This window comes from Xiphophorus maculatus, chromosome 17 (assembly GCF_002775205.1).
Source record: "Xiphophorus maculatus strain JP 163 A chromosome 17, X_maculatus-5.0-male, whole genome shotgun sequence".
In the NCBI taxonomy this organism is placed as follows: Eukaryota; Metazoa; Chordata; class Actinopteri; order Cyprinodontiformes; family Poeciliidae; genus Xiphophorus; species Xiphophorus maculatus.
This window is the reverse complement of record NC_036459.1, coordinates 17994843-18011679: the sequence shown is the minus strand read 5'-3', so window position 1 is coordinate 18011679 and position 16837 is coordinate 17994843. Positions and strand designations below refer to the sequence as shown.

Genomic DNA, 16837 nt, shown 5'->3' with positions numbered 1-16837 from the left:
GTGCCTGGCCTTCCTGTTGCGGTATTTGAGAGCTCTCTGTGTTTCCTTCATACAAATGAAGACGAACGGTCGTGACTGTAGACAGGATCACAAGCAGACAGTCGGTGGAGGGTGGATGTATTGGGCCGTCATGTCCGCCGCATCACGTTTTCTTCATTATGCCTCTGCAGCCCATTAAGATGGAGCTTCCCAGTGGGAACTGCAGCTGTGCCCCGCAGGACGTAACAGCTCCCCCTCCAATGGCAGGAAATATCCAGTGACATTAAACAGCCTGAGCAGCCATTTCCTGTCGTGCGCGCGACGTGGCTGCTGCTGCGTGGGTCTCCTAGCTCCTCTCTTCCCCCTGCATCACATCATCAGCCTGTCGGATGACAAACCTCACCGTTTCGGTTTCCGGCTAAGAACGAGTTCGTGAAATGAGAGCCCTGTCCTCGTTTCTGGGCCGTCCCGACTGTCTCCCATGAGTGTGACGGCTCTCCTTGGTCACCGGTTCAGTTCTGGTAGATCAGTAATGTGTCTGTTGATCAGCTGATTATTAAGGAGCCACATCAGATTTACACCAAACCACTTGAGGCCCACAGAAGACGGGTTGCTAGGCAGCCTGGGAGAGTTTAGACGAGCAGTGAAATTGATTTGGGTTGACTTGGGTGTTTTCAGACTTGGGGAAGTATGGCATAAAAAGCTGAATATGGAAAAAATATTAATTTTCCACTCTATGCATGATTGTGAATATATTGTCAACATCATGTTTCACTATTTTACATGATTATCAATAATTTTTAGATATGCTGTTTAAAAATCCCCATCTAGGAACAAGTTCTGTGAATTACAAACATCTGCCCCCGCTGCACCTTCTACAAATCAGACAAAATTCATGTCAAGTGTTTGTGCTGTTTCTCATATCATTTTAAATATATTAAGAAATGTTTCCAGAGGTCATAAAAGGTCAACCAGACCCCCCACCCTCACCCCTCCATCCGTCTTCAAATCAGACAAAATTGGTGCCAATCAACTCGACTCCGTTTGTGTAGCAAAAACTTTTGTTTATGCTGCTTTGACTTTGAAGATATTAATTAAAGTTTAAAGGTCAACTAGCCCCTCCACTTTTACTAAATCAAAATTCCTGATTTTATCCGATTCATTAAGTTACAACGTTTCGACTGAATTACTCAGAGGCTCTGGATGTTGTTTTTTTTAGGGAACTCCATGAAATTCGACGCTTCCTGACAATGCTGCTGTGACGTCAGTGTTTGTGCTGCTCTGTGGACGGTTGCCCCTTCCTCTCTTCTCGTTTTTCCCAGACGCACGCAAAATGCATCTGTACAGCAAAATGCATCTGTACAGCAAAATGCATCTGTACAGCAAAATGCATCTGTACAGCAAAATGCATCTGTACAGCAAAATGCATCTGTACAGCAAAATGCATTTGTAAAGAGACACAAACAACAACAACAAAAAAGCTGGAATCTGGAATGAATCAGCAGAAAATCAAAAATGCAGGAGCTGCTGCTGCTGCTGCTGCTGCTGCTGCTGCTGCTGCTGCTGCTGCTGCTGCTGCTGCTGCTGCTGCTGCTGCTGCTGCTGCTGCTGCAGCGCCGGGTAAAAACTGGAATCACTCTTTGAAGCTGTCATTCAGTCTCCCTTCATTCATTCCCTTCTTCGTGTTTGTGATGCTTTGGTTGTAATTAGACTCCGGTCATCATGTTACATGGGCCGTAAGAATCCAGAGGTAAAAAAGGACACAGTTTAAAACTTTGGGAGTTGCCGCCGGTTACATCAGTGATGCCTGGGCTCAGTTATCACATATTTACATCTAATGCAAATAGAAAAGGATTCCGCAATCATTTCATTTTCCCACCGGGTTGCAGCTTTGTTGCTTTTTCATGAATCATCCAAAGATTCACCTGGCTCTCATGTTCAGGTCAAAGTCTGCCGTTTCCTGTCACATCATAAGATCTGTGTCGGCATCCAAATGCACTCGGTGCATTTACACTGTCCTGATGCACCGAAACCTGCTCTGCTCTACCATTTAACAATAAACCTTTGAATTATCTTCAGAACTCTTGAATTTACAGGCAGAGATTTAAAGAGGTGCATCAAAAGCAAATGAGGTGGATTAGCAGAGGTGGGATCATCCAGGACGTTTCTACTGAGCTGCTAGCGTTTCATAGCAGTCTTCAGTCAGAAGCTTACTCAGATTCGTCAGATCCATTTGAAGATACTTGCATGGTTTGAGTTCTTCACTGTTTCTTGAGAAAAAAGAAAGTATTTTTGAACAATTATTCCCCCACAGCCTAATGCTGTCACCACCATGCTTCACCATGGAGTGGAGATAAAATAAGAAATTTCATATATACTGTATATATATTTCAGTGAATAAAATACAACCGTTAAGCAAGTATAAAACATGTTTTTATTAAGCTCACATTTCTGTATCCAAATAAATATTTTACTGCTCTGATGTCCTATTTTAATGTAAAATATAATTTTTCCATCAGCTGTAAATAAAATATGACAGAATCTAGTCAGAGCTTATGAAATGAAAGATGCTGCTAAAAACATGCAGCCACATTGTTTAAATCAAAGCATATTCATGTGATAAAGTGGCCTAGTCAAAGTACAGATCTAAATTCAGCTCAGTGTCTCCAGCAAAGAAGCATGAAACATAAAAAGATCTCTGTGATTTATATATATATATATATATATATATATACAGTACAGACCACAAGTTTGGACACAGTTTCTCATTGAATTCAATGAGAAAGTGTGTCCAAACTTGTGGTCTGTACTGTATATATATATATATATATATATATATATATATATATATATATATATATATATATATATATATATATATATATATATATATATGTTATATATATATGCAATGTTATATATATAACATTGTTTTTTATTTGACTTTCATAAATCTCGTCTTGGTCAATCACATAGAATCCCGATAAAACACAAAGCCCGTTCATACAGAAGCGTGTTTGATTTCTGCTTTAAATTTCTTAATTAATCCATCAGCCAATCAGCTGCGAGAACCGACTGCAGTAATGAATCCAGTACACTCGTCACGTTCCCAGCATCCCTTGTAGAAAGAGAGCGAGAGAGAGTGTGTGTCGGCGTGCGCGGGCGTGTGTGTGTGTGAGAGAGAGAGAGGGAGAGAGGAAGGGGTTTGGCTGACAAGCTGAGGAGGACCACGGATCGGAGAGCAGAAGAAGAAGCAGTAGCATCATCAGCATCATCCGAGGAAGAAGAAGAAGAAGAAGAAGAAGCATCATCAGCATCATCCGAGGAAGAAGAAGAAGGGTCATCATCCAACACTTGTTCATCTTCACCAGCCGCTCAGGTAAATTGCGCGTTTTTGCGCAGTTAATTCGCGCACCGCCTCTTTGTTCGCAGCCTTTGTGTTTTATCGCTTCCTGTCGCGAGGTTTGCTGTTTGGAGAGAGAAGCGTGCTTTACTGGAACCAGCCTTCTGCTTGGCCGGGACGCGTTCAGGGACTCTGGGTTCTGCTTAGCCTGTCTGAGGCGGAGAGTGCGGGGATTCCCTCCGCCGTGGCCCCGCAGCCCACAGTCCCGCACACTCCCCTCCGGTGGGAGCGCAGGGAAGGAGAGGGGAGGAGGGGGCATGGATCCATTTCACCACCGTGACCCGGTGAGCTGCTGCTGCTGCTGCTGCTGCTGCTGCTGCTTCATCCAGCTCAGAAAGTCACTTCTAATCCTCCTAACGTCACTTTTCTTTTCATTGGAGGAATATTTGACTCTTCGAGCTGCAGTGGATTCCCCTTGGTGCCGAGATGCGGCAGCTTAAAGGAATAATTCCGATTTTTATTGTAAGAGCCAAAAATGTCAGTTTGTAATATTGTTTTGCCTTTTGCATATTTAGATACTTTCTTAACAATAAGGTTTTATTACAGCATGTTTTTTGTAGAAAAGCGCCTCCTAAAGGACGAAATTGAAAATATATGAAAATGCTGTTTCACTTAGTCCAGAAAGAAAATTGAATGTTGTGGTCAACTGAACTCTACACAGTTTCTGACCGTTAAATGCGGGATGCTGTTCAAGATTACAGAATTATTCTGCAATGTCTGCTCGAAGAAAAGTAAAGTTCGTCGTTCATCAGACTTTGTGTGGACTAGTAAATACTTCTTTAATGCGCAAGAGCACATCGGTGGACAGAAACGCGCCAGCTAAGAGCTATAAGCTAACAAACGTCAACAAAGAAAGAAGAAGCTGGTTGAACAATATAGTGGCTTTACAAATAAGCAGCCACTACAATTATCCTATTTTCTTCATAACTGGGTTTTTGTTGGGCGTTTGTGCGCAGTCAGCGTCTTACTCGAAGTGAATATCTTTCATCTCGTTTCTCTTTGATTTTACAGAAGTTTTGACGTTTACAGCTAATCAGAGTAGCTCAATAAATGCAGAAGTTAAATATTGTGTATTTTTTGTCTGTCATTTCTAAATGTTGTTAACAGCCTTCAGTGTTGATGCTGTTACTGGACTGTTTGGGTTTTTATTTATGTGTATTTTGATTTGTTTTTGTTTCTTCAGCTCTTGTCTGTCCTCTGCAATTAGTTCCAGCTGTTCCTCGTTACCTTGGTTACCTCTGTGTGCATCTGTTCTCACCTGGATTCTCGTCTATCCTGCTCTGCCCCTTCCACCTGTCCCCACTTCTCTTCTGTTTGGACTGTCTTCATCAAATTGTCCTGTTGCACTTTGGATTCTCCTTAAAATCACCAAATAATAATAATAATAAGTAAATTTCACTTTATAAAATAAGAAAAATCCTGAATCTTTTGATATTGAATTTTTTTTTATTTAGATCTGTTTCTATATATATGTTTTCAGCTGCCTTAGAACTTTTAAAAAAAAAACAAAAAACTTTTTCAGTTTGACTCGTTTAAATTTGGACGTGTTTGCTTAATCTATGTAAATGTAACTCCATGGTGCCAAAAAAACGTCGATTTCCAACCTGTTCTGCAGAGTTTCGCTGCAGCCGCACACTGAACTCAGTCTGGGTGCTCAGGTCTAATATTTGCTGATAATGATGTCATACTCCCAAAGTCACTCATGAAATATTAATGGGGCCATCAGGAGGCTGAGGAATGTTCTGCTCATAACCAGTTATCTACACTTGAGCCAGCAGATGCTCCCCAGCAGGACGGGGCGCGGTGTGTGTGTGTGTGTGTGTCTGTGTGTGTGTGTGTGTGTGTGTGAGGGGGTGGGGCCTACAGCTAATGATTACAGGCTTCTGGCTTCAGGAGGAGTTTATGAAATCAAACCAACCCTTTTTGTCCAAATTTAATCCCAAAAAGTGACCAACCAGCCGGGATAAGTTGGGATACTACAATTTAAGAGTGGATAATATGCACTACAGATTTAATCACCATATACTGTAGCACTATTATGGCCCCTTCTGTAAAAATGCTGGCCACCCTGCTGCTCCCCCCTCCAAGAAAATCAACTTTTGAGCCTAAATTCATAGGCTTACAGTGCTGTTTTATGAAGATATAAATGTAAAACCCATTAAATAAATATACAATATTTTAAATATATATACATATAAATCATGAATGTGTTTTTTTTTTAGCCGTGCTCGCCTACAATTTGTCTCGGCCTCGTCTGTCCACTCCATGGACATTCTCTGCCGATGCCACTGATTGGTGGCAACACAAAAACGCCGCTTCTGGAAAACGTTCCCATTTCAAACCGGCTTCTCCAGGACGGCCGTTACATCACCGAGCTGCACGCAGCAGCTGATGTTCATTGACGCTCTCGTGGGACAAACGGTGCAGAAAGCAGTAAAAATAACATCTCTGATAAAACGGTCAGTTAGTTTAAATTTAATTCTGTCAAGACTACAACAAATCTAAGTTCCTAGAATTTCTTTGCAATAAATTATAGATGATGCACTAAATGCCCTCCTCTACTACAAATGCATATTTGTTTTTACATTATGTGGTTCGTTAAGTAGTTAATTTTGAAAGTTGCTTTTTAAAGCCAGAATTTTCCTCAATGACGTCTCAGAATCATCGACTTAAACTCAACTCCCTAAAAAACCTGCAATTAAGCCTCTCCAGCAGATCTTCCACTAATCTAGTAGAGAATTCCTTTTTAAAAAAAAAAAATATATATTCTAACTCTGATTAAAAGCCCTCACTTTTAATCAGAGGCTTTTTTTTTTGGTTCCTAATGAAGCTTTCCTATGACTACAGCAGTCCTCTGCCTGCAGGCGGGGAGACAGAAGTGTGTGTGTGTTTTTTTTTTTGTTTTTTTACTGTGTGTGTGTTTGAACTAATGTGGCGTCTGCTGTGTGAAGTGCTGGGAGGTCACTGTGTGGGGACTCGGCTGTGACGCCTCGCCTCGCCGGCCTGCCGGTGCTGCAGGAGACGCTCTGTCGTGTCGCAGAGCTTGTTCTGGCTCTGCAGTCGACGATGGTTCACAGTTGAGCGGCGTCTTTCTCATCACTGCCGGCTGCTGCTCTCGCTTTGAACGGAGCACGCATTTACAACAAAACAAAAAAAAACATGAGCTGGAAAGGTTTTTTATTCCTATTAACTAGTTTTGTTTTTCTTGTTTTGTTGAAAATGTCAGTGAAGCCAAAATAGCTGCACACCATGCCTCCGTTTTAGTGCACTACTAACACCCTGCGTCTAATAGAGTCCTCCCAAGCGAGTGTTTTACAAGTTTTCCACGGCTCATTAAAAGAAACAGCAGGCTTCCACAGAGCCCCCTGCAGCAACCAGACACCAATGAACGAAGGCACGGAGGAGGAAGTTGACCATTTATGCTGCGTCATTCACTGTGGACATATTTGGTTCACAAGTGCGTGATTTAGGATGTTTTCCTACCTGATAATCAGATGGACTCGGTTTGATTGGTGAAAGCTGCAACATTTGTTCCATTTTCAGTTGATGCGGTTCACGTTCACATTGCAGTGTGTCAAATGAACCATTTGAAAAACGGTTCATTGGTGGCGCCAGTGGTGGCCCTGCAACAAGAACTACTGAAGGAAATGACACAAAAACCTCTGAAGACCCGGAGTTCAACTTCCTTCTTTATGAAATGGAAACAAAAATGGAGTGGCATCAGATTTTAGTGGTTGTAGGATTTCTTTCTTGTCTTTGGTAAAAGACAAGAAGACATTTCCCCTGCCAGCGCTAGACATGCACATTTGTGTTGGCTGTAATTACCCAGAATGCCCTGTACTATAATCTTTTTCACTGAATTTTCGGTCTGCTTAGCATTGACATTTCAGTCGAACCGAAACCAGAATTCGATTACGCATTCACGCCTTCCCAAACAAATCGGACTTCCCAGGCAAACGAACCAGAGTTCAATTAAAGCAAACTGAACAGGGCTGGTGTGAATGCACCCTTTATATTTGCTGTTGAGAAAATATAAAACTAAAATAAAAAATACCAGAATTTCAACCCCAAATCCCGGAGGATTTGAAAGGCGGCATCATGGAGGCAGACGCCGCCAAAGAGTGGCAAGAGGAACAGGAAGGTGAAACCGTCTCTTCCACTGGTCATAATGGATCATATCCTCGACACAAACGTCTCTCTGTCCAGGCAGAGATGTAGAGGAGTGGCAAAAGCAAATAAGGTTGATCAGCAGAGTTTGCCAAAAAACAATGATGTCACCTAGAATATGCTAATGTGGAATATCATCTCAGCTACCTGGCTATGGATCTGTTAGCATGTCATGAAACCAGCATACAACAGTATGATGTTCCTCACCTGAATCTCAGCAATGAAGATTAAGGGGTTTCTTACAGATACAAATCACCATACAGCATCTCAAAAAGTCCAAACCCTTTGCCTTGAGGACTTTCCCGGGTCAACATATTCACATTCATAAGATTTATGCCAGTCTGTCGTAGAGTTATGAGGTATTACTGTTTCAGGGTCTCGTTCTGCTCCAGCTTTCATCGTTTTTTGTTTTTTTTTTACTCCCGACTGTCTCAAATCGTTTCATAGAGTAAGACTCACGTAGCCAGATCATGATGTTCTGGCTACGTGTGTCCAAATCTTCAGCAACAATCTACAAAAATTGGATGGTTGAAGAGGGAACATCATAAACCCCAATTCAATGGCGTTTCATTGGACAAAGGCTGAAATGAATAAAAATGAATATCACAGTCATACCTGTCATGAGTATGCAGATTTAGAAAACAGCCATAATCCCTCATTAAGATAGCTGTCAAAACAATGATTACATAAGAGGAGTAGAGGCGGTGTGCAGATGTTTCAGTCAACACACGACCGACTTGCCCTAAATACTGGCAATGTAACACAGCAAAATAAAACCTTGAATACTCCTGGTCCTGTCATTACAATCTGTTTCCTTTAGTAATCAATCAGTGTTCAATGAAAATATAGGCCAGCAGATTCTTTTAGATCAAATGTTGGGCAGCATCTCCTAGTTTTCTTGTCTCCGTTTTCTCTTTCTGTGCAATATCAGTAGTTGTGTGATTAAAGCAGAGAAACGGTGATGAGTCATGTTGTTGACGTCACCGTGGTGACATGAGGTCAGTGTCTTACTCTGAGGTCCAACTGGCCTTGATTTCCAAGTAAAAATCTAGGAAGACCTGGGCTGCCAAGTGACTGCAGAAGCACTCTGTCGGTCTGAAGTTTACCTTTACGGTCGGAGTCTCTTCATTTGGAAAATACGGCAAAATATGAAGCACTTTGTGACAAAAACCCCAAACTGTTTAAAGGCAAAGTAACACCGTAAAATTCTGAATTCGAATAAAAGTAGTAGTTCACTCTTATTATCTTGATATTTAACAAATACAAAGAATTTCGGTAACATAAGTTAACCTAAAATAGCAAAAGTCTGATTTTAATGTCAGACGGGAAGGAAAAAGGTTGCAGTGTCTCTTTACACGGTGGCGGTATCTGCTCTCTAAATGTAATTGCGGTGATTACAGAAGCTCTAAATCGAAGAAGATCTTTCTGTAAAACTCCAAAATAGAAACTGTCGTGATAATCCATCTGGCAGCGGGCCCCACACATTTATTAATAATCTCCCATAATGCCCAGGGGCAGGCTCCTACCACCTCCTCTTCTTTTTGGATCAGGCTCTGCTGTCTTCCCACTTCTCCTCAGTTTCCTCTGCCTGTTTCTGACCCGCCGTCCTGCCGACGATCCTTCGCTCCGACCGGCTCCGTCAGCTCAGAATGTCAGGAAAAGTAAAAAGTATCTACCATGTTAGAGCTATATTTACCCCGCTGCTATAATCTAACACTTCATGTTCCACTAGCATGTCACAGTGTAATAACAGAAAGCGAAACTCCGCCACAGGAACAGTCCATGTTGGAGGATGTCATGGACATTGTGCTGCTCTTGCCGGCTAATCAACGACTGTCAGGCTTCGATGTGCAAATTCACAGAGCAGCCATTGGGGTTATGTGCTACTTTTAACGGATTCACAGGCAGGATGTGAAGAACAAAAAAAAAAAATTATACAAAGCGTGGGTGGGTGGTTCTGTTTTGTAAATGTGGCTGGTCACAACAAAGCATGAACAAGTCTACTTGGAACATTCTGAATTATTTAAACATTTTAAAAATGTCAAACACATGGAAATCACAAACAGACCTTGGCGGTTACGATAAGCTACGAAACATAATGGTGTTCTAAAAACAATAAAAGTTCTGCAGCTCACACCGAGAAACTGAAAACTATTCCTGCAGACATAAATTCCAATTTGAGAAAGACTGGCTTAGATCAGAGCATAATGGTGTGATTAAAGTTCTCCAGCAAAAGTTGAGACCTAAATCCAATAGAGAGTTTACTTGTCCTCTTTCCACCGTTCATTCTCTGCTGACAAAGGCTGCTAAAGCTTCTGCTTGCTACAAGGTTAGCTGTAATGCAGCAAGGCCTCCTGTGGCTTCCTCCCACTGTGAATATTCAGCAGCGAGAGCCGAGAGGCAAAGACGAAGCGGCTTTAACAGCTTCCAGCTCCGGCAGAAAGCAGCTTATGGGGTGTTAAGGAAGAGGAGAAAGTGCCAGTGGAGCAATGATAGTGATTTTCTATCACTCTGATGGCGACACTGACAGTCCCCGTGATTGTAATTGTTGCTTTCAGCTGTTCTGTTTGTTTTCCTGCAGTTTCCTCTAAATTGACTCAAGTTATAAGCTTTATGACGGATCAGCCAAAATGGGAAGACGATGTCACTCTCTGTGACGGGAACCAATTGTTCAACCCAACTGCTGTTATGTTGAACGTTAACGCATCCGACAATGTGTGTCGGATAAAGTTTGAGCATTTAGGTGACAATCTGAATAGAAAAGTTTTAAATTGTTCAGAGGCTTGTTGATTGGCTGCGGTGGCAGTCTGGATAATTCTCATTATACTCAGGGCTCAGTTGTAAGCTGTCAGCATTGAACTGGGTGTCAAAAGCTCCTTCATATCAGTACACAGCGTGACTCACACACATTTGTCATCTTGAGTTATGTTGCAATTCTCCACACTTCACAACTCAGGCATTTAGTCTCCTTATTGATGACTTGCTTTTAATGCTTGCAATTTATCTCTCATCCCACCATCCAATCATCTCACACTGGGGATTGAAGAGATTTTTTTTTTTCAAATGCTTTTGTCAATCTTAAAGATCTCTGGCCTTACAAGTTTTAAAAGCAGGACATGATAACTGCATAAATACAAATGTAGTTTTCAACTGTTCAAACCTTGACCTCATGTGAAAAGGTAGCCCCCCCTCACCCCCCTCAACCAAAACCCAGTACCTGGCTTTGTCTCTCCTGGTGATAATAGCTACCATTAAGCATTTGCGTCAACTACCATCTATGTCGCTGTGGAGGAATTTAGACCCATACTTTGCAAAATTGTTTAATTGATTAGAGGATTTGCTGGTGTGTGTTGCATTATTATCCAGCTGTATAAAACAAGTTTGTTTGGGCTTCAAGTGACAAACTGATGGTCAGACGATGGTCAGACATTTTCCTTCTGGATTTCCTAGTAGACAGCTGGAGAGCTGATGTGTTTCCATCAACAGTTTGAAGTATTCATTAAAAATGTTTTGGCTTTTCCGTACTGATGTAGCGAACGCTCCCATCCACTAGTGGGTTTGTGCCTTACCAGACGCACCAAACCTCTGGCTTGAAAAGCAGGATTTCCTCTATTCTTCTGAGATATGTGGTCCAAGCTAGTTAGCAACCTCTACTTCCTGTTTATTAGAACCGTAAGGATGGTCAGCATTTGATGAAATTATGCTGTGTGTAGACTGATTGATTCACTCCAAACCAGCAGAAGGCGACACACCTAATTCGAATGTTCGTTTTTGGGGCATTTAAAAATTTGCTCTAAACAAAAACAAAGTGTGGATTACTTTGGAACGGTCTTGCTTTGCTGTGACTCGGCCAGGATGGCTCGCCATCAGAATGAAAACGATTCAAATTTTTGTGATGCTGGGCAGATCTTCATGAAGCAAAGATATGGTGGAGAAACCTGAAAGATTTTCTTCCTCCAATCATCAGAAGACATGGCGTTAGGAGGCGGCCATCTTGTCCACTACATCCATCCCTGAAGGGAAGGTGTGCTCCAACGTTTTACCCAGAGAGTTCTCTGTCTCCAGTCTGCAGACAATGAAATTAGATTCACTCTTATCAAACAATTACTGGTGGTGATTAACTTGTCATGATGATTTAACACTTGACCTCCATTATCTCGTCCTGCTTCTGCTGCTCTCCAACTTCCTCCTCCGTCTTTAACCACAAAACGCAGAGGAGACGCCACGTCTTTTAAAACAGCAGCTCAGTTTTAATCAGGTGTAAAGGTTCCCTCTTCCCCTCTGTTAGCAAGCCTGCGTCACTGTAGTTCTCACTAATCTGCTCCAGATTCTCCTCTGCATCACAGATGTTATGTAACTACATCTTTCCATATGAACCCTACGCTCTATAAAGAACGTCGCTGTGGATCTCACCCGGCTCCGCGCTATCACTCTTGTGTCACTGAATTATTTGGCAGCGCATTCACACAGATGAGCAGATTCCACGTCATGTCGAATTGTTGAAGCTAGGACCGAAGAGCCGGAATGCTCTGAGGGCAGTCAGATGGTCAGAGGCGGGACGCCTTCACTAACTGGAGCTGGACCTTCAGGAGAAACCGTCTTCACAGACACAGTGTGCTGCAGAGCCGAGCACGGACAAAGGAAACTGGTCAAAAAGCCAAAACTTAATAATTCTGATGTAGCTTTAGCATATTTACCACTGGTCTGAAATTGTTTTCTCTAGCAATTACATAAATTTGTATACTTTACCAAACTTCTCCTTTAAACAAAAAAAATATAGTTTTAATGAGATTAAGAAAACACATTATCACAATATTTATATCTCTTTAAAACTAAAATATCTTTTTTAAATGAGTAAAGATGTAATATTAAAAAGGCTAACCTCTTGGGATTTTTAGACATCATCTAGAGTAGTGGTTCCCAAAGTGTGGGCTGCGCCCCCTAGAGGGGGGCGCAGGAAGTGGTATGGATGAAAAAAAAAAAAAAAAACTAACAAAAAAAACAACCAATTACACAAAAGTGTTTCACTGTAAAGATGGTTTGTAGTTTGTTTTGTTGCAACCTGAAGTGTGAAATAAACTTCAGTGGAGTTAAAAACAAAATATGTGTATAGGTTTATGTCTGGTTGAACGATGTATGTGCCCAGTTGATTTTTTATTTTTTCAACTGGGCACAGTTGGAAAAATAAAAAACTGTACCACCAGGCGGTACAGTTTCATTGTACCGCCTGGTGGCGCAATGAAACCCTATGGATTTTATGGTAATTCATAAGGGGGACTATAAAATCTTTGGGAACCACTGATCTAGAGGAAAGGGAGTGTGAGACCCTGTGATTTTTCAACAAGTCCTGACTGTAAAAATAAACTTCCAACCGACAAGTTTCTTGTTTAGAAAACGAGAGTTTCCCATTTTTACATGTTTTGCAAATCGTAGTGACGCTAAGGTTTTCTCGTTTTAACTTTCTTGGTCTGACGAGATTTAGGTCCTAAATTTATTTCCAAGCACTGGCAGTTAATAGCCGACTATTTTGATAGTTCAAACACCAACTATGCCCTCATCACCATCTCAACGCCACAGCAGAAGCTAACATTTACCGTCTACCTCATCTCTGTCCAGCCAATCACTGCCAAGGAAAATAAATGGGGCTCTCTCCTCTATTGGCTGCTTTGCCAGCACCAGCCAATACCTTGCGAAGTAGTATTAAGGTTAGCTAGTCTATTTTAGCTACCTGAACTGCATTTTCTTTTGAATACTTTAAATATATATAAAAACAATCACCAGATTTTAAAATGGAGTCATTTTCATAGAGAAATTAGCGACCTCAGTATTTTTTAATAAAACAGATTTTTGTGTTTGCCAGGGTTGGCTATAAACAGAGCCGCTGTGTGTGTGTGTGTGTGTGTGTGTGTGTGTGTGTGTGTGTGTGTGTGTGTGCGTGCGTGTGTGTGTGTGTGTGCGTGTGTGTGTGTGTGTGTGTCGTTCTGTAGGATTTCTGTTCCTCCCCTCACCTCCTCTGGCCTGACCGACCCACCAGCCTGTCGTCATGAACTACCTTCGCCGGCGCCTGTCTGACAGCAGCTTCGTGGCCAACCTGCCCAACGGCTACATGATGGATCTGCAGAGGCCAGCCCCGCCCGGATCATCCATTTCATCTCCCGCCTCCCCAGCCACCGAGAGGCGTCAGCCCCCGAGCCTCCCGAGCCTCCCGAGCCAGACCCCAGGCTCGGGTTCGGGTTCAGGTTCGGGTTTGGGTTCAGGTTCGGGCTTGGGTTCAGGCCCGAACCCGCCCCCGCCCCCGGCAGCGGGTTCGGGGAGCTTCCTCAGCTCCTTCTCCAGCGTGGTGAAGAGTGCCCAGATGGCCCAGAACGTCGCCGCCGCTGCACACGCCAAGTCAGCTGGAGCTGCGGCAACTGAGGCGGCTTCTGCTGGAGGCGGTCAGCCGGTCAAGCCTGCGGTACGCAAACCCAAGATCCTGCTGGTGGTTGATGATCAGCACACCGACTGGTGAGTGCAACACTAGAAGCTCTTAGTTTTTGTAACTTTAGGAGTTTTTGTTGTTGTTGTTGTTCAAGCGTACATACAGGGCCGGTCCAAACGTTTTTGGGGCCCTAAGCAGATTTTTATTTGGGCCCCATTATACCAACACCAGATGCTTTATAATTCCTAATCCACTCTGTGTGAAGCATATCTACTATAATTAGCATCATTTGTAATTAGGCTACATCATACCAGTGGTGTTATGAGTATTGATTTTAACCTTACAGGACTAGCAAACCAAAAAAAAAGGGGGGGGGTGGATTTTGAAATGCAAAGTAGTATTTAAGTGTGCCTTATTATAACTATTTGATCGTAACATCAGCAGATAAACACTAAATTTACTTTTCCCCAACAACAGTTTCCCCCAACAGTGGCGGCAGCCAATTTTAGGACCAGATGAACTATTATTTGTGTAGCAACTATTAAAATAATATAGAAATGTTTTTTCCATATAGAATTACATTTAGCTTGTATTATTAAAAATTATTTGAAATGTATATATGTTTTTATCACGACGGGTTGGTGCGCTTGGGGGCTGTAACCATCTGCTTAACTCACATATACCTTGGGCCAGCCCTGCGTAGATATTACATAGTTTTACAATTTTTCAGGCAGATGACTGTAGAGAAATATTTCCCCATACCATAATACTGCCTCCACCAAAAAAAATGGAACTCATGGGCACAGCCTAGAAATGTATTTATTGGGAAACAAGCCAATTTTCCAATGTTAAAAAGATAAAAACTGCCTGAACTACAAACTGTTCATACATTCTAATAATAAAAGTCGTTTTTAGTTCTGTGCGAAAGCAGCAGAGCGTCAGGTTATTTTGGATGGGTTGGGACGTCCTTGGGCTCGTTAGGCATGCCAGAGCTCTCTGTGCCAAAATGGAAATTGTCATGGTAACCAGAGGAGAGAACTTAGCTGCTTAGGTGACAGAAAAATGAATGAGGTTAAACGAGAAAGAATTGGCTCATCTTTCAGTGGAGCCACACACAAACACACACACACACACACACACACACACACACACACACACACACACACACACACACACACACACACACACACACACACACACACACACACACACACACACACACACCCCTGTGTGTTAGAAGCTGCTGATGGATTCCCAGAGCTCAGGTCAGCTGCTGCTTTATCTTCCCTGTCTAACTAAATCAATAGAGCTCTCATGCATTTCATGGATTGTTATTGTGTCGTCTAATGTTTTCAGAGAGATTGACTTCTGCGAGCTTGTTATGAGCCATTTCCAGCCTTTTGAAATTTATCTCCAGCGCCAGCAGAGGGGTGATTGTGTGTAGACCGCGAGGAAAACAGGCACAGGGTTGGAAATTGATCTCTAAATTAAAGCGTCTCGCTGACAGCTGTAATGAAGCGTTCCGGATTTCCTCGGGTCTTTTCTTGAGGAGCTCGGTGGCGTGTTTTGTGTGAGCCAGCGGGCTGAAATGCCCCTGCACACCCCGGTGTTAGAAGAAATGAGCCGTTAGGGGATCACTGTCACTCGCAGGCCTCCAGCCTGGCTCAGCCTCTCTGGGCAAAGCCGCCGCCGCCGCTCTCCTTCAGGAACAGCAGGAGTTTGGATCACATGCAGCAACGCAGAAACCTCCAGAAGGGTTTTTATCCTTTTGTGAGTCCAGAACGGAAGAAGCTTCGTTTAACTCAAAAAAACTTTATTTATCCCAAAGGGAAATTAAATGTTGTCACCTAATCCATTGTGGATGGAGGTGCTGTGAGCACGAAGGGTCTCCAGTAGCAGTCCGTCTTGCAATGAATCTGAAGGAGCCTCTGACTGAAGACTGCTGCATGGCTGTCATGACATGCTAACAGCTCGATATCTGGGCAGCACAGAAGATTTTCCACAGTAGCAGATCCTGGATGACATCATCAGTTAGCAAGCTCTGCCAATCGTCTGCTTTTGCCGCTCCTCTTTAAATCTGTCTGGCCGTTTGGTTTGAAAGCCAGAGATGGACGAGATGGTTTGAACTTCCTCTGATTCCATGAAGCCTCCTTTTCAACTCCTCTGGGATTTTGGGGTCGTAGGTCAGCTATCATTTCAGATTTTGAGACGCTAACTAGCTGCTCCCAGCTGTCGAAGCAATACCTTGTTGCCACAGTTTCATATTTTTAAAGCAAAAATGTAGGAGCAAAAATCTTCGGACAGCATCTAAAACCAGAGGGAATAACCGTCCACACATGGAACACTTGAACCAAAAACACAATAAACCAAAGTCTATTAAAATGAACGAATCAGAACTAACGTAGCAGAAATCAACAGAAGATAGTAGCTCAAAACAAACATTTTTGTACCAATACATCTGGTTCACTATAGTAACAAATGAATTGGATTATTTGCCTTTACTTTAATAGCCACTTTTGCTGCAGGAAACGGGTCTGACTCTTCTGGGAAGGTTTTTCACAAGATTTAGGAGAATATTTATGGAAATCTTTGACCATTTGTCTGTCGTGCATTTTATAGGTCAGACAGTAGTGCTGGATGTGAAGGTCTGGATTACAGCCACTGATTTAATTCACCCCAAAGTTGTTAAATCAGGTTGAGATCAGGGCAGTCAGTTTGTTCCACACTCAAACTACTCTCTTTTATGTCTCTATGGACTTTGCTTTGTGTACAGTAATGTCAGAAGTGAAAGGAGCAATATCCAATTTAAGTTATTGGATATTATTATTATTTATTGACATGGACAATAAAAGTCTCAGTGAAAACTCACT

General features: G+C 42.4%; 1 protein-coding gene across 1 annotated transcript in view; it reads left to right on the top strand.

Moving 5' to 3' along the window:
* Positions 1–3185: 3185 nt before the first annotated feature.
* Positions 3186–16837, top strand: part of syn3 (synapsin III) — a 103141-nt gene continuing 89489 nt past the window's right edge. Inside the window, exons 1-2 of the mRNA XM_023350158.1 lie at positions 3186–3358; positions 13537–14053. Coding sequence (XP_023205926.1) covers positions 13593–14053 — 461 coding nt within the window. The 5' untranslated portion in view covers positions 3186–3358; positions 13537–13592. The remainder of the gene's footprint in view (positions 3359–13536; positions 14054–16837) is intronic.